Raw genomic sequence first — 27,145 nt, forward strand, 5'->3', positions numbered from 1 at the left:
CCGGCAGTTGGTTCCAAAGTGCCGGGGCAACCACAGAGAAGGCCCTCCCCCTGGGGGCCACCAGTCGACATTCCCTGACTGGAGGCACCCTGAGGAGGCCCTCTCTGTGGGCACGCACAGGGCGGAGGGGAGTTGACGCCGGCAGCAGGTGGTCCTCGAGGTATCCCGGACCCATGCCATGTAAGGACTTAAAGATCATAACCAAGACCTTGAACCTCACCCGGAAGACAACTGGTAACCAATGCAGCTCGCGGAGCAAAGGTGTAACATGGGAGTACCGGGAAACTCCCAGGACAACTCTCGCGGCCGCATTCTGTACCAGTTGGAGCCTCCGAGTGGTCTTCAAGGGAAGCCCCATGTAGAGAGCATTACAATAGTCTAGGCGAGAGGTCACGAGCGCATGAGTGACCGTACACAAGGCATCCCGGTCCAGATAGGGCCGCAACTGGCGCACCAGGCGAACCTGGGCGAAGGCCCCCCTAGTCATGGCTACTATATGGTCTTCTAGGGTAAGTCGTGAATCTAGGAGGACTCCCAAGTTGCGAGCCCTGTCCACGGGGGGTAAAAGCTCACCCCCCATAGAAAGGGATGGAACATTTTGAATGTCCCGGGATGCCGAAATGTACAGCCACTCAGTCTTGTCAGGGTTGAGTTGAAGTCTGTTCCTCCCCATCCAGACCCGAACCGCCTCCAGGCAACGGGACATCACAGCGAGGGCATCACTGGGGTGGTTTGGGGTCGAAATGAAAAGTTGGGTATCATCAGCATATTGATGATACCCAACTCCAAAACCACGAATGATCTCACCCAGCGGTTTCATGTAGATGTTGAACAGGAGAGGCGAGAGAACCGACCCCTGAGGAACTCCACAAACGAGAGACCTAGGGGCCGATCTCTGCCCCCCTGCCAACACCGACTGCGAGCGTCCCAGGAGATAGGAGGAGAACCACTGAAGAACTGTGCCTCCCACTCCTAATCCCCTGACACGCCGCAGCAAGATACCATGGTCGATGGTATCGAAAGCCGCCGAGAGGTCTAATAGGACTAGGACAGAGGAATATCCCCTATCCCGAGCCCTCCAGAGATCATTCACCAGAGCGACCAATGCCGTCTCTGTGCTGTACCCGGTCCTAAAACCCGATTGGTAAGGGTCCAGATAATCCGCTTCCTCCAGGACCAGAGGGAGCTGATGCGCCACCACACTCTCAACAACCTTCGCAAGAAAGTGAAGGTTGGAGACTGGACGAAAGTTGTTCAATAAAGCTGGGTCCAAGGCAGGCTTCTTGAGGAGAGGTCTCACCACCGCCTCCTTCAAGACGGTGGGGAAATAACCCTCACTCAAAGAAGCAGATATGACCGCCTGGAGCCAGCCTCGTGTCCTCTCCCTAGCTGCATAAACCAGCCAGGAAGGGCACAGATCCAATAAACATGTGGTGGAGCTCAGCCTCCCCATAATCCTGTCCACTTCATCAGGGGTCACAGAATCAAACTCCTCCCAGATAACATTGACAAGACCGCCCGTGTCCTGATCGCCAGACTCTGCCCAGCTGGAGTCCAAACCGGTCCGAATCCGAGCGATTTTATCCGACAGATGTTGACTAAATTCCTCGGCACGACCCTGCAAGGGATCCTCCCTCACCTCCTGATTAAGAAGGGAGCGAGTCACCCTAAACAGGGCGGCCGGGCGATTATCTGTGGACGCGATGAGGGTGGAGAAGTAATTACACCTCGCCACCCTCATCGCTGCGAGATAAGACCTAATATGGGTTCTTAACCGCAACCGGTCGGATTCAGAACGGCTAGACCTCCAGCAGCTCTCTAGGCCCCGTTTCCGACGCTTCATCTCCCGGAGCTCCGCGGAAAACCATGGAGCTCGCTGGGATCTGCACCGGGTCAGGGGCCGCAAGGGTACAACCCGGTCAAGTGCCTCAGTGGCTGCCCTTTCCCAGGCTTCCACTAAGGCATCTGCCGAGTTGTGAGCGATGGAGGCAGGTGGGGACCCCAGCGCTGCTTGGAATCTATCAGAATCCATTAAGCGTCTGGGGCGGTACCATCTGATTGGCTCCGTACCCCCACGGCGGGGGGTGGCAAAACGGAAGACCATCCGCAGGAGGTGATGATCGGTCCATGACAGGGGCATAATAAATGGAGAGCCCCCACCAAGATCATCCAACCACCGTCCAGATAAAAAAATCAGGTCAAGGGTGTGGCCTCCCTCATGAGTTGGTTCAGAAATTACTTGCGTCAGGTCCATGGCCGTCATGGAAGCCATGAACTCCCGAGCTAGCTCAGATGAACCTCCCAGGGATGGTAGATTGAAGTCTCCCAAAACTATAAGTTTGGGAAACTCAACCACCAACCCCGAGAGGATATCGAGCAGCTCGGGCAGGGCTGCCGCTGCGCGACTAGGCGAAATGTACACCAGCAGCAAGCCCAACTGCGCCCCAGAACCAAATCTCACAAAGAGAGACTCACACCCGACTATCTGAGGAACGGTGGTCTCCCGCGGACATAAGGTCTCCCTAATAGTCACCGCCACACCCCCACCCCTACCATGAGCTCGTGGCCGATGTAGCACCCGGAAGCCTGGTGGGCAGAGGTCAACCAAAGGGACCCCACCCTCTGGGCCCAACCAAGTCTCCGTGATGCAAGCCAGGTCCGCATGCTCACCCTCAACTAAATCCCTAATGAGGGGAGCTTTGTTAACCACGGACCTGGCATTCAGGTACACCAGCCGGAGCTCAGGAGGCTGCACATCCTCGCTCCCGGAGCCTCGGGGAAGAGGCAGAGGGTCGGAGCATCTCACTGCTTGCAAATAGCGGAGACGGCCCTCCCGGTCACGATACGGCCCTCTGTCTATCCACCTGCTGCCATTCCCCGTCGTGGGAATCGGTAATCCCATGACCCACTCATGAGCCCCAGAGACAACCACACCCCGTTCTCCCCCCGAGCGGTCGGACCCAAGTCTGGCCTGGGCCATGGTTGATTGGCCACCCCCCATAGCCAGACAACCCCTATCTCCCACCCCTCTCCCTAACCCCATAAAAATTTTTGATAAAAAAGTAATCAGAGGCCTTCTATTAAATTTGTGTTGACGGCCCTTGCCCCTGCCCAGCCATCTCTCAGGGTCCCAAAACTTGGGCCCGTCATCGAGGTTAAGAGTGTTTAAGGAGGCGGGTCGCACCCAGGAGAGGGGGGCACCCCTGAGGGCGTACAAGTCCGTGCTAGTGTATTGTCGTATGAGTCTAGGAAGTCCAGGATAGGCATCCCATTAATTGTCCATGGGAGGATCGAACATGGAGACAGATATCTGGGTCCCCACCCAACTTCACTGCCACTCAGTTGGGTGCCCCCAGAGACAGGCCGCCCCCCGCCCTCTCACGACGGGTTGCGACTCTGATTCCTGGGGGTGGACCAGATATCCTCTGGGTAGGCAAACCCCATAGAGCTCCCACCTCTATGGGGCTGCAAATGGAAAAGTCAAGCCACTCTCCCACAGTGGCCAGTACCCAGGTATGTCCAAAATCCAAGGGGAGAGGGGGGAGGGTAGGCAGGCAGATGATAAGTATATATGTCCAAGGCAAAAAGGGTAGGCAGGCCAGGATAGAAGGGATGGTCTAAAGTCACCGTCGTCACTGCAGAAGCAGTCCAAAGGCGATGCAGGAGCCCCATGTCGTCCTTGCTCCAGTAAGATGACCCACGGTCGTCTTCTTCGCCACCAGAGCGGCCCGAAGACGCCGTCGCCGTAGAAGGCGGCCCGAAGCAAGGATAGAGACCACCATCGCCGCCGAGATGAATAATAGTCGCCCTCTCCGCCGCCAAAACGGCCCGGTTAGAATAGGTTAGAACTTCTAGTATCATGCACAATGCTTGTTTTGGAGAAAGAAGAGCAACGCTCACTGGAATCCCTGATAGTGAAATCGCAATTCTTGGCTTGTACTACACTTGTATAATTGGTTTCCCTCTGCTTGTTGGGTGATGTCTAGAAGTACCATGGCTCAATACTATGCAAATGCTTTGAATGAGCGCCTGTGCTGTTAAAGTCATTGAAGCACCTGCGGTTTTTCCAAAGATGCACGAATGCTTTCTTTGCAAGGTGGTCCCAGTTGTCTTCATCAGTGAAATTAGTCATTATGCCTGCTGCTTACAGAGCAACTACATGAATCTGGAAAAAGTAGCCAAGCTTCTCTGAGTAGCAAAGCACATCTTCGAAGGATGTGCCCAACCTTACCATATAAAATTTGCATGTTAATTAGGTATGTGCCGGATGTCAAGCACTAAGACTGAGAATTGGCTTGAAAACAATGCTCAATAATCCTTATCAGACTATACTGAGAGATACCAAGTGAGATATAATGGAATTTGGCACTGGACATGGTACTCATCAAGGTTGTTTTGTTTGTGTTTTTAAATTAGTTGGATGCAAGAAACAGAGAATGTTGACCTCAGATGATACAAAATTAGATACACGGGATAGTTAATACTCTAATTTAATTTAATTTAATTATTTAATTTTATTAAATTTATATACCGCCCTTTCCCGAAGGACTCAGGGCGGTTTACAGGGTATTTAAAATCAAACAGTACAAAATACAAAAGTTAAAAAAACAATTAAAAAAGATTAAATTATCCCTTAACTAAAAACCTCAGTTAAAAATTCGCAGCCTGGGCCGGAGAGCTCAAAGAGCCAGGTCTTCAGGTCCCGACGGAATGAACAAAGGTCAGGGGCGGTCCTAAGCTCCATGGGCAGCTGGTTCCAGAGGGCAGGCGCACCCACAGAGAAGGCCCTCCTCCTGGGTGTTATCCGCCGGCAATCTTTTACCGGCAGCACCCTGAGAAGACCCTCCCTGTGCGAGCGCACTGGACGAAGATAGAAGATAGAAAGACAATTCAAAAGGATATTGATAAATTAGGGTTGCAGGCTAAAAATGACAAAAGCAGTTGAAATGTTCTTCATAAGAAAGACACATGAAATGTGTAAAAATAGGAGTGGAAACACCTGCTTAATCTGTTTGAATATCTATATCCATATAGATTTTCTATACCTAATTAACAAGGCAAAAAACCAAGCACAAACAGGAAGAAAGAAAGGATAGGGGGAAAAAAATAGGCATAATTACCTAGAACAGAGAAGCTAGAAACAAGACTAGCAGCAAAGCACATCCACCAACCCAAAAGAGGAATTTTCAAACAACAAACTCATGGAACAGGTGACTGATACTATTGTGGCATGCAATACGTGTTCCATGTATGTGCTTATGCCCAAAGAACACTCAAACTATACATGCAATAGATGCAAGCTATGTAAACTACTGCAGGAAAAAGTAAGGAACTTAGAGGCAACTCCAGCCAAATCCCAATCTACGAAAGAACGCTCTACCCAAACCGAACCAATTAATGACAAATAACTCCCAGAGGATTTGACCCTACTGATAAACCCTTGGAGGAAGTCAAATGGAGGTATGTCACACATGGAAGGAAGCACAATACTCAAAGAAGCAGCATACAACTAACAAACCCTTCTGACCAATCCAACCCAACCAGAAACAGCCCCAGTAAAACTGAGCAATCGTTTTCTCCCCTTGGATGGAAACATGCAGACCCAGAACTTCCCCCTCAAAGAAAACATGCAGATGCCTAGCAAAGAAACAACTTCAAATATCCCTAAAAAAGTCACTTCAAATATCCCTAAAAAAGTCACATCAACAAGCACACCAGAGATAAATAGAAAAGAACCACAGACTGCAGCCCCCCCAAAAGGAAGGCAAGTGTTAGTAATAGGAGTTTCTATCCTCAAAGGAGCAGAATCATCCATCTGCAAACTGGACATACAATCCAGGGAGGTATGTTGTCTCCCTGAAGGAAAAACCAAAGATGTGGCTGAAAACCTAACCAAAATAATTAGGCCTACTGATTACTACCCTTTCCTCCTCCTCCACATTGGGACAAATGACACTACAAAGAACCTGAGTACAATAGTGAGAGATTACAAACAACTAGGCAATAAATTTAAGAAGCTAGGAGCACAAGTAGTGTTCTCATCCGTATTCCCAATGAAAGGCCAACACCCATTGAGGGAAAAATGAATTTTAGAAATAAACCATTGGCTAGGGTTGTTGTCATCAAGACAACTTTGGTTTCCTGGATCATGGACTGCATTTCCTATGTGAAGCACTCCTGGGGGGGTGTCCCCCTGGACTCATAACTCTTGCTGGAAGAGCAGGGAGCAGCTGGGGCTATAGGGCCTTTGCATAACTTAGTATTCTGTGGCAGTTGTGCCTGTTTGTGGATCAAGGAGCCATACTAACAGCCATACTAACATGCCCTGGTCACCTCCTGATTAGACTATTACAATGTGCTTTACATAGGACCACCTTAGAAGTATATTGAGAAACTTCAACTGTTGCAAAAATGTAGCAGCATGAATAATTATGTATGTCTGCAATGCTTACGAGTGTGTTTCTGGGTCCAATTCAAGGTCCTGGTGTTGACCTTTAAAGCCCTACGTGGCTTGGGACTTTGGCCAGTCCCTCTCTTTTAGCCCAACCCAACTCACAGGGCAGTTGTTGTGGGGAAAACATATGGAGGAAGGTGTGTGGATATATTCACCACCTTGAGCTATTTGTAAAAAATAAGGTAATCAATCAATCAATCAATGGATTACCTCTTTCAGATTTCATTTGCCTATCCTATCAGATCCAACAGAATGGTATGTTATAAGTTCCTTCATCAAGGGAGCTACATTTGGTGAACTTTAGGTTGCAGGACTTTTCCCACATTGCTCACATTGTGGAATCTTCTTCCCTCACAGATGAAATTAGTTCATTGCTCCTTAGCTTTTGAAGGTCCCTCATGATCTGGTTATGCCAGCAGGCCTGGGGATCCCAAGACACAGGTGAACTTGTGAGATGGTTCTGTTATTATTATCATCCAGCCATCTAGTAGTCTCTTTTTTATTACTTCTGCTTTTATAGTTTTTAATTTTTTAAAATAATTATCACATAATGGTTTCAGTTAATGTTTGTTTTACATTTATTGCTTTAGAGGATTGCTGTGGGTTGCCCAGAGTCACATGGGTGACCATATAAATTTACAAATTTAAAATAAATAAATAAATAAATCCAAAAAAATAAAGAGAGAAAGTTTCTCAAATCTTAATTTCTAAAGCATAATTTCTAAAGAAATATAATGAATGGGGATGAATGCATAACCTATTCCATGGGTTTCAGACATGAAAGGATCAAAGAAAACATTTCATCTGACATCAAATGTAACCTGTCAATCTAGATAATAGTCAGAGACAATACAAGCCTGGAAAATGAATTTCCGAGCAGCCCGTCAAGAGTGGGAAGGTTTACCCCTCAAGTATGCTTTTAAAGGAGGAGGAGGCGCTTTCCTTGTCTTTTTGTCTTTACTTTTCATGAAGAAAGTGGATGCATAAATTGCCAAACTGGCTCAAAACATGTAAGCAGAGCCTTGAGCCTTACTGAGTTGGAGGTCTAGGTAAAATACAATAATCTTGGGATTCACAAAAGCTAGAAGTGTGTTAGAGGTTCAGCTTTGTTCTAGGCAAAAATATTTAAATGATGGTGCCTTTGTTCCAAGTAAATATGCATGCATAACTGGCAGTGCTAATACCCTCAGAAGACATAGTTTTTTTTTTTTTTTGTCTTTTTGGCATCTCTTTAATCTTATAATTGCGTATACATAATAAAAGACTTGCATTCTTATTGCAACAGTGACTCATATTCTGAAAGGAAGCCATAGTACACATAAACAGGTTCTCCTTTGTAGATCTGGAACAGCATGAGGATTGTGAGGTAAGACTTAGAGATCCCCAGAAGGGCCAACAAACCATGTCGAGGTGAGCATGTATTTGCAAATGTCCTGTAATTCCAAATGATTCATTTTGAAATAGGCAAAATCAGTGTATTTTTCCCCTCATATTTTTATTTAGATCTTTGCTCCATAATCAAAACTCAATAAAAATTAAACAACGCTGGTCAAATATTTTATAGCTATCTCTCTAAATGTTAAATGTAATTTTGTCTGAAATGGTATAGGGTTTCCTGCCTGAACAGGGGGTTGGACTAGAAGACCTCCAAGGTCCCTTCGAACTCTTGTTTATTCTATTCTATTCTATTCTATTCTATTCTATTCTATTCTATTCTATTCTATTCTATTCTATTCTATTCTATTCTATTCTATTCTATTCTATTCTATTCTATTCTATTCTATTCTAAATGAACTTTTAATTATGCCACAATTTTCCCCCTCCCCCACCTCTACTATGCTTACCAGGTGCCCTGTGTTCTTAAAACATGCATCCAGGCCCCTTTGAAATAAATGTTTAAGGCCATGGAATGGGAGACTGTAGAAACAAAATCCCTTCCCCCACTTTTATGAGAAACCAGAGAAAACAGCTTTGCATTTTACATACAATAATTTTAAGTGTTGCTATTTAATTTAAGTGTCGCTATGAAAAGAGGAGAGGAGACAAACAGCACACATTAAGAAGAATGTATTAATATTTTGACGAGAATGTTGTACTGGAAGCCAGTGTAGCTTCATTATTCCAAACTATTGCTATTAATAACACATTTAGAAATATACTAGTACTATTAAATTTAACTTCCTTATATTTTTTATTCTATGAAACATTTGGAGAGAGTTTCAACAAGGAAAAAAAACACACACAAAACAACTGTGTTATTGTATAAAAATCATAGGGCTGAGGTATATAAAATGCAGAACAATAAGTAAAAGTATATTTTCCCTGGAATTCGGAAAGATCAAATAGAGGTCTCACCAAATAAAGACAAAACAGGTTAAAGCATAACCTGTTCTATAATGTATACTGAATAAAGTAAACTATTGATTGTAGTAATTCTAGCATTATATCTATTGGTTTCAATAAACAGTAGTCTTTATCCAGCTGTAATAAGCAAAAGTTGTATCTAGGTAGCTCAAAAAGACACATGTTTAGAAGCTTGTTTCTGCAGAGGAATTCATCTTCATTGATGAGATGAACATTTACTGAAGCAGTCCCAAGAGACCTGTTGTTGAAATGCGCTCAAAAAAGTAGAACACATCTTCCTTCAGAATAGCTGTTCTAGCAATTTGATTTTTCCTGTGCTTCCTTTCGGAGGCCTATATGGTGGTTTTGAAGGCTGTTCCAAATTGGGTGTCTCTTTTTTTGACAGCAGGCATCAGAATGTCATTTTAATGTGTGCCATTGTGTACGCAGAAAAGCGACTGTAAATCTTATCTTATTTTATCTTACCTTACCTTACCTTGGAAACTAACCAAAGAGAGAAGCAACCTAGAACTAAGGAGAAACTTCCTGACAGTTAGAACAATTAATCAGTGGAACAACCTGCCTCCAGAAGCTGTGAATGTTCTAACACTGGAAGTTTTTAAGAGACTGAACAGCCATTTGTCCTGCTTGAGCAGAGGGTTGGACTACATGATCTCCAAGGTCCCTTCCACCACCACCACCATTATTATTATTATTATTATTATTATTATTATTATTATTATTATTATTATTATTATTATTATCATCATCATCATCATCATCATCATCATCATTATCATCACCTTAACTTTAACCTTAACATTAACCTTAATCTCATCTGTGCATGTACATATTTCTCATTGCTCACTTGCTTTTTCTCTAATTGGATAATGTAATGGTTTGTAACGAAACCACCCTCTGCATAAAAATAGCATATTTAATAGTCATTCATGATTCTTACTTGTGCAATTATTCACATCTAATTATTCACAGCAATTCTTCTTTTTTGTCCATTTCTTTGGGTTCATTTATTGAAAATTACACGGCATACAGCCCTTTTGAGGTTAGTATGTTATAGTAAATATGTCACAAAAATAACAGTACATTTATTCTCTACTTCTTTATGATCAGCATAACTTATCTCTACTCTGGCATTTTCTCCATTTTTGCTCAAAATCATTGAGCACTGTGGATGAACAAGGCAGTAGTGAAAAGATCTAGTGGCCATTAAGGAGATAATTTTTTGAAAAGCCACATATTTATCCTTAGCAGCATGCTACATTTGCAAACTTGTAACCATGGAAAACATACTTACAAGCTGTGTAAGTGTCTCATTGTTGCTATTAATTTCATTCTGCAAAGTTTATTTTCAACTATTGTGAATATTCTAGTTAGTATGAAGTGACTTTGACTCAGTCATCTCATTGGATATATTAATGTGACTATTATTAACAGATTTGTCCCATGCTACTTTAGTTGGCTATAATTTAAGTAGTATCAAATTATACAATAGTAGTCTAATGGAAATCTGAATTATTAAAGAAAAAATGTAGATGAGCTCTGTGCTGTGTACATCTCTTTATGGTACAAAAACTGTCATTCAAAAATCACTCATAACTGCCAGCTGAAATCAATGATATTTTTCTTTAACTTTTTGTAATGTTAGTATTCCTAAAAAAAAAAAAAAAAGATGAAGACCCCATTATTTAAAAGATTGCCGGCGGGTAACATCCAGGGGTAGGGCCTTCTCAGTGGGCGCGCCTGCCCTTTGGAACCAGCTGCCCGCGGAGCTTAGGACTGCCCCCAACCTCCATTCATTCCACCGGGACCTGAAGACCTGGCTCTTCGAGCTCTCTGGCCCAGGCTGAGAATTTTAATTCTAATTTTAATTGGGGGTTTTTACTTTTTCAGGGACTGTTATAATCTTTTTAATTGTTTTTAATTTTTGTATTTCTTGTTTTAATTACCCTGTTAACCACCCTGAGTCCTTCGGGAAAGGGCGGTATACAAATCCAATTAAATAAATTAAATAAATAAATTTACTTTCTCACAAAATACTGAAAAACCTCAAAGTATCTTCCCTTAAGAAATTGCTACATAAATTGCATGCAGAAATATAATGCAAAGTCAGAATTGACAAGACAGCAACAGGCAGCAAAAACCACCTCTGTAAAGAAGCTGAAGACAGAGTGGATCACCTAGTTAGCTGCTGCAAGAGGATCACACAGACTGACTACAGAAAACAAAATAACAACCATGGTACATTGAATATATGCAAGAAATATCGCTTGCCTCCCAGCAAGAACTGTTGGGACCACAAAATAGACAAAATAATAGAGCACAAAGTGACCTGGGACTTAAGAATTCAAACAGACAAGTATCTGCCACATAACACTCCAGACTTAATAACTGTCAATAAGAGAGAGAAAAAGTCTGAATATTGGATGCAGCAGTACCTGAAGATAGCAGAACAGAAAAGAAAGAACTGGAGCAAAATCACAAAATACAAAGATCTGAAAATAGAAATAGAATGGCTGTGGGAAAATAGGTGCCTTGGGGACAATCCTAAAACAGATGTAACGCCATATGAACACCATCAGCACCAACACAATCATTATCAATCAATTGCAAAAAGCTTTATTTGGAAGAGCTTGGGAAGGACTCAATTAGTGGATAAAAACGCCAGATCAAGTCTAAATATCTGACTGATTATATGACCAACTATAATAATAAATATCTAGTTTGAAAATCAAATCTTTATTTCAACTATAATGTATACGACGATATGAAGTTACAAGCTTGTTGAAGAAATGAAAGAATGTAATTCACTCAGTCAGTCACCAAGACATACATAATATTATTAATACAAAATTGGATGGACCATTGTGATTTAATCTTTTCATTAAACCCTGTAAAATTCTTATCTTCACTGAAGAGCAAATATGTTGAACTTCATTAAACCCAAAGTTAACATCCTAATCTTAAATAACAAACAGAGCATTAAATGATTACAATTAAGATTTCTGGTTGCCTACCTGTAGGCTGTGTTCTCTTGTGGTAAACAAGGATATCTTTAGCATTTTCAAGTCTCATTAAAAACTTTGTATCTCTGCTGTTAAATCTGTTAATTTGTATGACACTGAAGTTGTCAGAATTTGTTCCATACAAATAGTCTTCAAATATTGCTAAACCATATAGATGAGTGACCTGAGGGAAAAAATGTACACACATAAATATATCCATATATAATTATCCAATTTTACTAGTTTGTTTTACTCGAATAGTGATGCAGGTTGTACATTAAGATTAATAATAGAAATCATAACTAGGATGTGACTATTGGCTAATGAGAAACTCATTAAAACAGAAAGCAGAAATGGATTTTGCTTTTTTTTTTTCATTTGAACAATATGCATTCATTTTAAGCTTTGGAATGAGAAATAACATTTGCCATTCTTATAATAAATACCACAAGCCAGAATTCTTGGATTCTTATTTTTTGTGTTTCCAATCCAGACTGCAAGGATGAAAGTCTGACAATTATGTTTTTAAAAGGGTAGAAAAGTAACAATATTCTGACTGAAAGGATATAGAGGTACAATAAGCTAAATTTGGGAAGTATTGCACAATTTTATGCCAGTTAGGGGTATATGGATTGGATCATTATTCTTCAGTAGATCAATGAGAACTTTATGAATGTAAGAATAGAAATTTGTTCTATGTCCACTGATTTACAAAAAGAGCATGATGAAGTGAACAGTTTGAATTATGGAATATTTTGTATGACTATGAAATTGAAGCTTAGTTACTGAATGGCTGGCAACTAGTGGTATAAAGGGAAATAAAAGGATGCATAATAATAAATGAAATGCTTAGTGAATATTTCAGCATTGAGCAGGAAGTAAATAAGGATGTATACTGTCCCTTTCATTGTTTTATGTATTTATGAACAAATGGGTAAGACATGTTTGTGTTAATGTAAGAGTTATGTGGGTTGGGGGGTACGGATATGTGTATAGTTCTATGTGGAGTATGATGCTTAAGAGCAACAATGTGAATGTCCAAGTACTTTTGTCTATATTGTTGGCTAAAAATCCAAATAATCTGAGTGAATGTGAGATACTTTTTCCTATTCTACTCATATGAAGTGAGAGTTGGATACAAGAGAAATATAAAAGGAAGTTAAATGCAGTTGGAATTAATTACTTAAGAAGAGTAGGTGGTAAAACAACAAAAAGATCAAGAATTAATGGGTAATGGATGAATATGGATCAGATATAACAGCAAATGATCAAAATGAAGGGTATGATTGTGTGGTTTGATCAAATAGCGAAAATGAATGACAAATTACAAAACAAGTAAAAAAAGAAAGTACCAACAGGTGGAAAGAAGGGTGAAAGAAAAAATTTGGGGTTGGATAAAGTTGAACAGAATCTCAGATAGGAGCAAATGAGATGCAGAATATCAAAATGAAATACTGGTGGATAGATCTGATAGGGGCAAGGATTATTATTTACTATTTCTTACTCCTTTCCTGTGCACTGATAATCTTGCTTACCCCAAAAAAGGAATGCAAATGAGAAATGAAAGCAGTTCAGGATCCAGCTATATGTTTAAATTAATAATTTCTGGATAGAGGTACTGTATTTTGAACATAAAATCATACAGTTGTTTAATATCTCATTGAGGTCACCCTTGATAGTTGACTGTGTATGTTCTGTCTGAACATTTGTAGTATTCCAGTGGTCATCTTCTCCATCAGTTGCTTTCATTTCCTCTTCTTCATCAGTTGCTTTTATTGTCAACACATTTTTAATGTAATCAATGTTTTATTTACAGTATTTCATGTGTTTATTTACAGAACATTTATGACTGCCTAGCTAAGTGGCTCACAAGTAATTCTAAGTGGCTCACAACAATCCATAAAAAGCATAGTTAAAAAAAGACGCATAGGCAACAGACCAACAATCCTTACAGCTGAAACCCACCCTAGTCCAGAGCATAGGGAACAGCCTTTGTAGACTTCCCAAGGGACAGGTGGGAGGTTGTTCCAATGGGGTTGGGGTAGCCACCAAGGAGATGCACTTCCAATGACCTGCTTCATAGCAACACCTAAGGGAAGGGATAGGGAGTGCACCATCCTATCTAACCTAGTAGAATAGGCAAATAACCTGGCCCTGTGCTATTTAAAGGTGATAACCAGCATATTGAATTGCACCAAAAAAGCATTTGGGAGCCAGTGCAGCTCATGCAGAAGTGGTGTTGCTCAAATGAACCCAAAATTGGATGTCCTGCTGCATTGTGAACCAGTTGCAGCTCCTGGATGCTCTTCAAGGGCTGCCCTATGTAGAGAGCATTGTAGTAGGTGGTGACTAATTGTCCTACTATTAAACTGAAAATCATATTCCTGTTAATTTATTTTCCAGCGTATAAGATGACTGGGCGTATAAGACGACCCCCTACATTTCCTGTTAAATTATAGGGTTTGGGCTATACTCGCCATATAAGACTACCCCTCTTCCAACGCACACCAAATAAAAATTAAAAAAACATCAGATTTGATTTTAATATGGTAATTTTAATTCAAATGCTTATGACATGCAGGTACTTAGTAGGAAAACTGTCACTTATAAACATAAGGCTGTTTGTCATCAAACATGTAAACATAAAACAGTGCAAGTGGATTAAAATTAATAACAATAACAATAACAATAAGTTGGAAGGGACCTTGGAGGTCATCTAGTCCAACCCCCTGCTAAGGCAGGAAACCCTATACCATTTCAGACAAATGGCTGTCCAGTCTATTCTTAAAAACTTCCAGTGTTGGAGCATTCACCACTTCTGGAGGCAGTTTGTTCCACTGGTTAATTGTTCTAACTGTCAGGAAGTTTCTCCTTAGTTCTAGGTTGCTTCTCTCCTTGACTAGTTTCCATCCATTGCTTCTTGTCCTGCTTTCAGGTGCTTTGGAGAATAGCTTGGCTCCCTCTTCTTTGTGGCAGCCCCTGAGATATTGGATCGCTGCTATCATGTCACCCCTCACCCTTCTCTTCGTTAAACTACACATACCCAATTCCAGCAACCGTTTCCTATTTTCCTAATTCACTTTTTCACTTTTCCTAATTCACTCTAAAGCTTTCCCTGCGCAGAGCCTTAAGTAACACCAGCTGCCTGCAATTAGTGCAGATTCTCATCCCACTAGGCTCAAGGTTGAGTCAGCCTTCCATCCTTCCGAGGTAGGTAAAATGAGGACTCAGATTGTTGGGAGCAATAAGCTGACTTTGTAATAATGCTGCTTGTGGGGGTGTGTGAAAGCTCTAATAAGCAGGCATATACATAGAATGAAGGCTATTGCTAAGCACATTGATTTGTGCTTTAAATTGTAAGCCGCCCTGAGTCTTCGGAGAAGGGCGGGATATAACTGGGATTTTAAAAAAAAAGACCAAATGGGAGATCTGCTCCAGGTTTTCCAGCCAGCCCGCCCAGTTCCTGAGTCAATTGTGTCCTTAGAGCTAAGCTGCTGCTCTGGCTATGCATTCCCCACCTGCCTTTCAAGTTGCTCTTGCATTCCCCACCTGCCTACAGCTGCTCTTCAACTTTAGAAGGAAATAAGCCCAGACCCCAGCCTGTAAAAAATCACAGACTGCAGCTTCTACTCCAATTGGTCCCGCTTTCCCTGCGCAGACTAAATGGAAGATCCGCTCCAGGTTTTCCAGCCAGCCCTGTCCCTAAAGTTTCAGCACCCGGCATATAAGATGACCCCTGACTTTTGAGAAGATTTTCATGGGTTAAAAAGTCGTCTTATACGCCGGAAACTACGGTAGTATCCTGCATACAACTATGTATTAGATGTGGTTTTCTTCCATTTGACAATTGTTCAGGAACTTGAAAACTGCTACCAATCACCAATCAAATGTTTCCAAGTGTAATTAAAACCAGTTGCCTTTATCTTTCTTCAAATAGGTAAATTTCTAATCTCCTGGCCATCTTTCTTTCTCTTATCTCAATCTATTCTATCTTATTCAAATATTGAGCCTCTTCTCATTTAAATTCTAATAGAGAGAAAGAAGGTGAGTGAATCCCTTTTCATTAAAATACTTGTCCATGAGCTGATTGACCATGTTCTTTTTGAAGTTAAGCAATAATCTACTCTTTTGAATATAACATTGTACAGAAAAAGAAGCCTCATTATTAATTTGACATGATAGGGTTGTTGCTGTTAAAAAAAATAGTGTTTTCTTGAAAGATCTTTCCATATTTGAAAAAAAAAAAACCAAGACATAGAAAGAGAGAGAGAGAAAATAAATAATGCACAGTATTTTGGATTTGTACAATCTTGGTGTTGTTAAAAAATATGCATTAGTAATATTAATGGATTATCTGTAGTCATGGTGAACACCATTTAGATTTTCGCATACCTTCAGAAACCACAACAGACCAACAGGCAACATTAAGAGATCCTTACCAGTTGGCCTTCAATTATAGTTTGCCTGTTACGTCCTTGGTAGTCAACCACTCCTAGAAAGTCAAGATAGACATCGATCCAGTAAACGTATTTGTTGACAAGGTCAAGTGTAAGAGCAGTCGGTTGCTCTATTTTAGATATTACTATCCTTGTTCTGTTCATGCCATCCATATCACATCTCTCAATTTTAGCAACATTTCCATAATCTGTAAAGAAGAGCTTTCTGTAACGAGAAATTTCAGATAGATTTTAATAATTATGCACAATTAATAGCAAGGACATAAAATGCAATCTGTAATAGAAAAGTTGTGTCTTTCACTTATGTTAACATCTTACACATTAGCATCCACAAGAAAATCATTCTTGCTTTATTATAGAAAAACATAAAGACAAATTTATGGCACCTGAACAATAATAATGTATTCATAAGATTATCTCATAATACATGTGCTAGTCTTTAAGATTATTACCTCATTGTTTTAAGCATTTGATGCTCATAATTTTTTTTCCCAAAATAAAACTAGCTAACTAAAAATGGTTTTATTCGCCCATCTGTCTATCCTTAGTTGCTAGATTTTATTAAAATGCTGAAAAAGTAAATAGTAAAAAAAATAAGTTTAGATATGTGAAACAGGAATTTGAACTTTTATCCAGGCACTTCCATCTCAGTAAGGTCCTTGGTGCTCTCTCAGCTTGGTTGTTTTCTTGCAGACATTTCATTACCAAACTAGGTGACATTATCATCATTGATGCATCATGTCCTGTGCACTGATGGTGTTAACCTAGCTTGGTAATGAAATGTCTGCAGGAACACCACCAAATTCAGAGAACACCAAGGACCCCACCATTCAACCTTGAGCTACAAATAGTCTCTTTTATTGGAATGTTCATTTTCATCTGGTAGAGTAACTGTAAGGAAATTGTCTATCTATAAACCAAAGCAATACAAGTAATAAATACAGATAATAATAATCAATCATTTAAAAAAACAAGCAATGGTATTCATAAAGGAAGGAATATTTTAGTTACATATACAGAAGACATATTTCAGACCATGATGCTTTATTTGGGGAGGGGGAGGTATCAAATGCCTAGTTTTTTCCCCTTTTATCAAGGATATCCAGAACATAATAATCCATGTATGCCTTTGTGAAGATAGTTTTCAATAGCCTGAAGCAACACATTAGAGAAATAATTAAGCAAATGGAAAGTAAATGTGAGGTATCGACAAATAACACATAGAAATAACCCAGACTTCATGACTAACTCATTTATCCTAAAGCATATCATCTCGTGGAAGGTAAATTATTGACAGATAACTGTTATCCATTTTAAAAAGAGAGCGAAAAAAATGTTCCAGTGCATTTATCTGTCCATATATTTGACTCGCTGATTACATTTAGTGGAAAACTAATAGGAATCTCTGAAACCACCAAAGCTTCTAAGCCTGATATTTGATTAGCAAATACTGTGTTTAGTAAATCACAAATCAATTTCAATTAACCTGACAATATTTTAACAAGATTAATTTCCCATGAGATTAAATTACATTTGTAAATGTAAGCCCATCCCACCATGGCTCTAGTGCTAAGGGAAAAAAGCATCTGTTTTCTGGAGACTAAATTTTAAACATTGCTTAGAAAACTAATAAGATTATTTTCTAGATTTAGTAAAACTATTTAAGTTCTCTCTCTCTCTCTCTCTCTCTCTCTCTCTCTGTGTGTGTGTGTGTGTGTGTGTGTGTGCGTGTGCGCGCTGAGCAGCACAGAAAAATCAAGACAATGTACAAAAGTGTAAGATTTGGCTACTCTAATTGATGGCTGGGTTTATCCATCACACTAAGCCATGTATAATTTAAATAATGACATTGACCATTAAACTATTGGCTGAATTCCTAAAACATGCTAACCATAAGCTGTGGTTTATATATAAATATTGCTCTAAGCCAGTTAACCTACACACACCATATTAGTCATTAATAGTAAGAAACTAATAAAGCTAAACATTTTTATCTGCTGCTATATCAGTTAGAGAGTACATCATTATATTTAGGGTCAAGCAATTCTCCGGCACAGACTACTCTCTGGGTTTCACTCGCTCATGAGATCAGAACTAATCTGTCAGAACCCCAATTTATTTTATATTTCTTTATGCCTTCATTTTCGGGTTCTGCTATTCTAATGGGGGAGGGGGGAACCTAAGGGTGTTCTGCAGTATACTTCCTTTGCTTTGTTCTATCCTCTTTGAAGTATCTCCCTTGAGGTATGAAAAGAATGTGCCTCTGGCCATCTGGCTTATCTCCAGGTGGAGGGGAAGAAACTGTGGAGAAACCTAACAGCCTTGAGAACGGTGCCTTGTCCATTCTTCCCACAACAATTTAACACCTATGGATTGGCTCAGTTCAAACCAGCCAGATGGACACTTGGGGTGAGGTTTGAAAGGCTTCTTTTAATGTAACGTTTCATGTGGGAAATCTTCAGATCCTGCCTACTATCTTGCTATCAATACCTTCCAGTAAAAGTTCCTGTTGAGACAATGCAAGTTTCAAGCGTTCTGCTTTCTTGGGAGGTTTAACTGACGCAGGTCCTTACGTAATCAGAAAACCAGTCAATATTGTCTTCTCTTCCCTTGCATTCTATAGCTACCCAGCAGTTAAATCCTTCTGAGGAAAGTTGCTGGGAATTTGTCCAGATATATCCCGAGTGCCGCGTAACAGAGTGAGCGCCTGTTACTTGTCCCAGCTTCTGCCAACCTAGCAGTTCGAAAGCACGTGAAAATGCAAGTAGAAAAATAGGGACCACTACGGTGGGAAGGTAACAGTGTTCTGTGCACCTTTGGCGTCTAGTCATGCAGGCCACATGACCACGGAGACATCCTCGGACAAGCGCTGGCTCTTCAGCTTTGAAACAGAGATGAGCACCGGCCCCTAGAGTTGGAAACAACTAGCACGCATGTGCGGGGGAAACTTTACCTTTACCTTTATAGCATGGGAAAGAGGATTTTCCTTTTCTATAAGTTCCAGGCTATGGAACATACACTCTTGGGAATTGGATATGTCCCATTCTCTTTTAATACTTTTAATACATTTTTCTGCCAGGACTTTAAAGAACTCATATTTGTGTTTTAATTTGCTGTGGCTTTTGGTTTTCTTTTACTGCACTTATTTTTAGTCTGTGCCCATGTCTTTTGTGTTTATTCCACAAGCTGCTTTGAATATTCCCCCCACACAAATAGAGGTGCCTTATAAATCTAATTTATTAAATAAAATAAATATAAGATGTGTACAGTTTGCTTTAATGGATATCAGGCTATACACGTGTGAGGAAAACAGGTGGAGGAATGAGTATTAGCTATGTTCACTGCCTTGAGTTATTATAAAGGTTGGACAAAAATCAAATAAATAATTTATTATTTAATGCATGGCAAAGCCAAGGACAATTGCTAATGTTCCAGATGAATGAATTATAAAAAAGCAGACTGTTTTGCCATGTTCTTTGGAGAAACTGGGATCCCAGCAAACAAGTGTAAAGGACTCTTGCTTTTTTTAAAAAAAAACAACTGTTAATGGGATGTGAGGGAATAGAGGAAATAACATATTCAGTTGATCTTGGTAGAACAGAGCAGAAAATAGTGATGGAATGGAAGCTGGATAGCATGTTGCCTTTACATCCTCTGAACTGGAAAAGTGTTGAGGCAACAGTTCCAGCCAATGTGAAACCACCTGCCCCAGGCTTGCAGGAAACCTCGTTGCATTTCCTTTGGAGCAGCAGCAGAACTGATGAACTTCATTGGCTCAGCAACATAGTTGGCTGGAGTCTAGACAGCACCACTACATTGTGGGGAGAGGCAGGGATGCCACTGATTAGCACAGTCATTATGTTGGACAAGTCCTCTGATGAACTTCAAATGCATAAATTTTATATTTGAAAAGTTAGAACACAGGAAATCAATCTGTCAATCTGTTCTATGATGTGAAAAGCACTGAGAAGCTTCTATAGTTTCAGTAACAGGCATATTCTTCTCTTGCAAGGTTAAACACTACTAGTAGTAAACCTATTTCCTAATCAATTCAACCATCTCATCTCAGGCAGTCTAACACTGGCATATATGAAAGACTGTTTTCTCTCATATGAAATATTGATTTCTGTAAGGTATATTTCTGTAATCTATTCTATGATAATGGCAGCAGTGGAGATATTATATTTCACCATCACTACCTGTAGAAAAATCCCTACAATCTCAGAAATGTCAGTTCAATTATCTCTGCTGCATAGAAAAGAGAAATGAAGTTCAATTAATCTAAAGTACATCAATCCAAAACAATGATTATGATAAAATGTTTTTGATTTAAGTAATAGTACTGACACATTCCTTTGAAACTACCTTTTTAATTCTACAGCAGAAATATATTGTACTTAAGAAAAAAAAATAAGACAGGAACATTGGGATAAAAAATGGAACTGGAGTAAACCTAACATCTATTCTGCAATAATTAAAATATCATTAACTTAAATAAAATAAAGGTGGGAAAACTGACAAGCAGAAAATGTTTCCCTCATAGATCACATACATTTTCTTATTCTTGGTTATTAAACATATATTTCAATAAAGCAGGGACAGTAAGAATTATTTTCTTAGAATATCCCTGTCTGAATGCCCATCAAAATCCCTAAGTTTGGGCAAAATAACAGTGCATTATACAAGGGAGCTGTTCTTGAAGTATCAAGAAGCTTACCGTATATTGGTGTAATATACTGTATAACAGTACTCCAGCCAGCAAAGGAGAGCCTTTACAGCAGAGGTGGACATCTATGGCTCCTTTACATGCTGGCTCAGGAATTCTGGGAGTTGAAGTCCACAGGTAATAAAGGAGCCATAGTTGCCCACTCATGCTTTACAGCCATATACCACCAATTTTGTGGGCACTGCACTGCCTCCCCATTAGCTTCTCAGGACAATTTAAAGTGTTGATTTTAATATATAAAGCCATTTGTGTTTCAGTACCCAGGAATCTCCAGGTCTGCCTTCTCCATCTGATCTTCTTTCTCAGAATACAGAAATATAGGATTCCTGTTACATGAGATTTGGTCTGGGGAAGACAGAAGACAATGTTTTTTGTCATGGTTCTATTCCGATAGAATAGCCTGTTCCCAGAGGTTAAGACAACACCTTCCCCAATGGTGTTTTGAAAGATGGTAAAGCAGAGTTTTTCTGCAAAGCTTTAATACTTGATGGAATCATTTTGAACAACAGATGCCAAAGTAGATTGTTAATTATAATTTTCAGTGCTGTATTCTGATTTAACTGATGTCAATTTGGTCATATTGCAAATTTCTGAGAGTCTTTTCGGAGTCTGGAAGAACAGTATATAAAAATAAATAAATAATAAGCTCAAATTTATCTGAGGGCTATTCTGTTTTTCAACTTTTTTAATTAAACATTTGATTTTCCCTATTTCTACAAGTAATGTATTCTTTTAATTATGTTAAGTAAATGTATGCAATTCCATACCTAAATATCTAGGAGCAAATCAATTAATCTCAATGGGTTTTGTTTTTGAAGAAGCTGAATAGCTCTGTATGACTGATTTAAAGTTTCCCCAACTCATGTTTTCTTTTGTTCAATTATTACTTTGAATATCATATTGAAAATACATATTCCTCTATTATCATAAGCAGGTGTGTGATACCATATAATATTCTGAAAGCATAACTGTTTCCATATTGTCGTGGGGGAAGGGAAGGTATTTCCCCCAAAGTATTATTTCTTCTACAGAAAATTATGCAGCCCCCTTCCCTCAAAGATAATATTGCCCAGTCTCCTCTGAAACAATGCCAAAGCTTTGTATAGGTTTTTTTTTTGCTTCTCTTCTAACATGTACAAAAGGGGACAAGAAAGCTAAGAAATAGTGAAATCTGGACTACTTAATTATGATATTTAGTACTCACAATCTCTCAATCTGTTATAATTCAATCAGTTGTCTATGTGAAGGTAAAAAGGGATGTGTATTAGGAACACTGCTCAAGTTCCGATTTTAAGAGGGGAAAATAAAAACCAGAATATAAGTTTTTATTTATTTTTTATTTTATTTTATTTTAATTCCATTTATATCCCGCCCTTCACAACCTGTGATCTGTTGGGTCATCCTTTCAGAGGTATTTCCTTATCAGATTCCTTATCAATGTCTTCAACAACGACAAAGCTTCCATTGTACTGCTTTCACTGGGGGTATATCCAGGGATGCATCTCCCTTGAAAATGGCCCGTATTGAACTGTACAGCACAAATATCAGTATAGAAAATGTTTTATGACATGTTGCATTATGTCATAAACTGCTTTATGATCATTTTTATTTCATCAAATGTTTTATAAAATTTACCAAGTTTCAGTTGGACATGAGTTATGGATCCCAGATTTTGGATATATTCTGTAAATTAGTCCATAATAAGTTAGCCAAATAATATGTAAATGAAGCTAAAGATATGAAATGTTTAAAAGGGAAACCTAGTTAAATCTAATTTAATTTCTATATTTGTAAATTATCCATACTTCTCCCATGGTCCGGCTTTCTAAGATGGCGGACGTGTCGAGCTGAGCTCCGTGAGCTCCGTGAGTTTGGCGTGGATTGGTGGTCTTGGGGGGCGCCCTTAGGAGTGCATAATGCCTCCATGTTAGGGCTGGGCGATCAGACTGCCTTGCCATCCCTGCTTCTTGGGGCGTCAGTGCCCTCCATGTCGGTGAGAGGCGACTGGAGGTCTTGCTGGGAGATCATGGCTCTGGCTCCATTTGAAACGCCATGGCTTGAAATGCCCGATCAGCTGTTTTTCGGGGTGGATAGAGCCGCGCCTTGAAATGATCAGAAACGGCTTGTAATGGCTGTAGGAACTGCAATGGGAGTGAATGCTCCAGCCTGGAATGCTGGAGGAGAAGCCGGAGGAACTGCAGCAAGAGTGAATGCTGCTGGAGGAGCCGGAGGAGCCGTGGCTTGAAACGCCCCAGTCAGCTGGTTTTCGGGGCAGATAGAGCCATGGCTCCGAATGGCTGGAACAACCGGAGGAACTGCGGCATGGGTGAAGACCTACTCCTCGCTTGCTCCTATTTGCTACTGCCGCTATTTACTCCCCACTTGTTAAAGCAGCCATTGAAGACCATCGAGGAGAAGAGTAGGACGGCTCTGGTCTCCTATGTTGACTAAGATCTTCTGCCTTTAAGAGATCCAAGGCAGCTTGGGCTGCTTTCCAGGTTCTTGACTGGCTGGGTGGTGTATTGGCTGACTTCCTAGCAACAGCCTTTCAATCATGTCCTGGAGTTATGGCTTTCAGGTTGGGCTGGGCTTATCACCTATATGGAGTTGGACTCTTGCATGCTGTTTCTCTTGTCCCCCAAAGACTCAGGAGGACCCGGGGTGAAGAGTCACTGTGAGAGGGCGGCTCAGTTTCTTCTCCATCTACAACCTCTCGGGATAACTACCGTCCGGTCTTCAACCTTCGCTTTTTGGCGAAGGTTGTTGAGAGTGTGGTGGCGCATCAGCTTCCTCTGTTCCTGGAGGAAACTGATTATCTGGACCCATACCAATCGGGTTTCAGGCCCAGGTACAGCATGGAGACGGCATTGGTCACGCTGATGAATGATCTCTGCCGGGCTCGGGACAGGGGCTGCTCATCTGTCCTAGTCCTTTTAGATCTCTCAGTGGCTTTTGATACCATTGACCATGGTATCCTGCTGTGACGTCTCGGGGGGTTGGGAGTGGGGGGCACTGTTTTACGGTGGTTCTCCTCCTACCTCCTGGGCCGTTTGCAGTTGGTGTTGATGGGAGGGCAGAGGTCCACCCCGAGGCCTCTCGTTTGTGGAGTTCCTCAGGGGTCGGTCCTCTCTCCCTTCCTGTTCAACATCTATATGAAGCCACTGGGTGAGATCATTCGTGGCTTCGGGGTGGGGTATCATCAGTACGCTGATGATACCCAACTTTTTCTTTCCACCCCCAACCAACTCATTGATGCCCTCGATGTGATGTCCCGTTGCCTGGAGGCGGTTCAGGTCTGGATGGGGAGAAACAGGCTCCGACTCAATCCTGCCAAGTTTGAGTGGCTGTGCATACCGGCATCTCGGGAAAACCAGTTTTGTCCATCGTTAACTATGGGGGGTGAGGTGTTACCCCCCGTTGATAGGGCTCACAACTTGGGCGTCCTCCTGGATTCACGGCTCAGTTTAGAAGATCATATAGGAGCTGTGACCAGGGGAGCTTTTGCCCAGGTTCGCCTGGTGCACCAGTTGCGACCCTATCTGGACCGAGATGCCCTACGCACAGTCAGTCATGCGCTCATGACCTCCCGTTTAGACTACTGCAATGCTCTCTACATGGGGCTGCCCTTGAGGACCACTCGGAGGCTTCAACTGGTGCAGAATGTGGCCGCACAAGTTGTGATGGGGGCTTCTCGATACTCCCATGTAACACCTCTACTCCGCGAGCTGCATTGGCTTCCGGTTGCCCTTCGGGTGAGATTCAAGGTGCTGGTGATGACCTATAAAGCCCTTAATGGCTTGGGTCCGGGTTATCTGAGGGAACACCTGCTGCCGGCATCAAGCTCCCTTCGTCCCGTGCGCTCCCACAGGGAGGGCCTTCTCAGGATACCGCCGGTTAGGGAATGCCGGCGGGTTATTCCTAGGGGAAAAGTGTTCTCTGTGGGCGCGCCTGCCCTCTGGAATGATTTACCCATGGAACTTAGGACCGCCCCCGATCTGCGTTCGTTTCGCCGGGACCTGAAAACCTGGTTTTTCGATCTATCAGGCCTAGACTGAAGGGGTTTTAGCTTTTTAAATGTTGTTTTAATTGGGCTTAATTAATTTAATGTATTTTAATTCTATATTATTTTTATATTGTATTTTATGCTGCCCTGTAAACCACCCTGAATCCTTCGGGAATAGGGCGGTATAGAAATTTAATAAATAAATAAATCACACCAAATAGAAATAAAATAATTCTAATAGATAAAGAAGCAGCAACAGAGTAACTTCAGTAAATTGCCCAATAATATTTTTTTTTAGTTTATATAACCTTTTCTGTGCTACTTAGAACAATCATGGCATCTTAAGTAACTAATTTTCAGAGAGGTATTTCTAACACTAACCATTGATAACTGGAATGAATTCACACATTGTGAAAAACCCTGATTTACTTAGATGTAATTTGATAAAAAGCCATGGCTGACTGGGTTCAAACAATAGAATAAATTACAAATCTTAGCTTATTAAATGCAATGACTGTCTGCACATCTTGATAAGCTAAAGTGAAACCAGCCTGTTAAGTCATAACTCTTGCTTTTCTTCTAGCTCATGTGGTCTTCAAATATATAAACTGGCAAAATGATAGCAGATGGCAAAGTTGCTGCAACATTAGCATGGTGTTTCCTGCCATCCATATGAGCAATTGCTTCTGTATAACCTAGTTTCACATTAACTCACATTTTAGATGGCTGCTGTACTTGTAAAAATGGGGAGGGGGTGTTTATGCGATACTGCTGTACCTTCAGCACTCTGTCTGCCTCCACACTTGTACTAATTACTATTCCTCTGTCACAGATAGCTAATAAAACAAAACAAATTACACAAAAGCATAGTGTGTGGCTTTTGCTGGAGGCTAAAGGCATAAATGAAACAAAATAGCAGCATAGTATTTTCTTGCTGTAATAGATAAATCTACTTGTCTTCTATTTGCTGGAAGGAGATTAAGTATAGGTCATAATCCTGAAATATTTTTTTGCTTTACCAGTGTTCAGATTTATTCTCACTTAATCGGCTAATCTCTGGAAATGTAAATAAACCCTGTTTAAACTTAACTAACTATAATTAGCTTGAGCAATTCCTGGTTTAATTCACCTATGTTTTCATAAACTTCTATCAACTCTGAATAAAAGAGGAAAGGAAAATATATTTTCTCAGAATTATTTTAAGTTTTACATTAAAATCATAAAATGTCTAACTTTCAGGATAGAAAATGATATTATATTATTAATAATATACAGCCTAGAGTTTTTTCAGCAATTAATGTAGTTAATATGTCATAAATAAAGCTTTTCCAAAAGAATATAAATTAACAAAGTTATTCAGTACCAGTCTCTTATACTAATATTAATAAATGCCTACTTTGTTAAATACCGATTATTTCAGTATTTCGTTTATTCAAAGCAGAATCAATTCACATTAGCTACACTTGTAATTTTGTCTTGTGATCCACAAAAACAAACAAAAACAAACCATTCAATACTGCAACAGCAGTAGGTTTATATATATATAAAGAAGCTGAGTCGACCTTTATTATTTCCTTAAATATTAGTAAAAATTAATAAATGTTCTATTCATAGGTTAAACCCCACAAGTCCTACCATGCTGCCTTATCATGGTGACATGATATTCCTGAGAAGGGTGAACAAGGAATACTGGGAGTGGGTGCACCAAGAATATATTGTGTCAGCTAGAAGACACCCAAACTGTTTGGGGCCAACCCTTATAATATTTAGGAAGTTATTAAGAGACCTGGTTGTTCTTCCAGCAATAAGATGATGATGGAACTATTTAGTTACAATTAATTTACAGCTGGTATAATGTTTTTCTGCTCATTTGTGACCTTTTGTATATGCTTTTTCCCCCCTTTTTAAACTACCCCCAAATCATGAACGAGTTGTGCAGCCTCAAAATGTATTAGATAAATAAATAAATATTTTCCCCAAACAGACAAACTCAACATTATATGGCTAGAAGCCAAAACCTCTATAATCTGTTGTTAATTAGAGTTTGGGGAATAGAAGACAATTAGTATTGAAAAGAAATTGTGTACATCTAAATGCCTCAGTTTCTGCCAGGCATGTTGAATCCTCTTTCCTCTTCTA

General features: G+C 40.5%; 1 protein-coding gene across 1 annotated transcript in view; it reads right to left on the bottom strand.

Annotated features, from left to right (window-relative positions):
* LRP1B (LDL receptor related protein 1B) overlaps positions 1-27,145 on the bottom strand; it is a gene marked incomplete at both ends in the record, with an annotated part of 948,262 nt that overhangs the window by 293,778 nt on the left and 627,339 nt on the right. Inside the window, 2 exon segments of the mRNA XM_081314549.1 lie at positions 11,833-12,004; positions 16,260-16,482. Coding sequence (XP_081170675.1) covers positions 11,833-12,004; positions 16,260-16,482 — 395 coding nt within the window.

This window comes from Vipera berus, assembly GCF_964194415.1.
Source record: "Vipera berus genome assembly, chromosome: 1".
Classification (NCBI taxonomy): Eukaryota; Metazoa; Chordata; class Lepidosauria; order Squamata; family Viperidae; genus Vipera; species Vipera berus.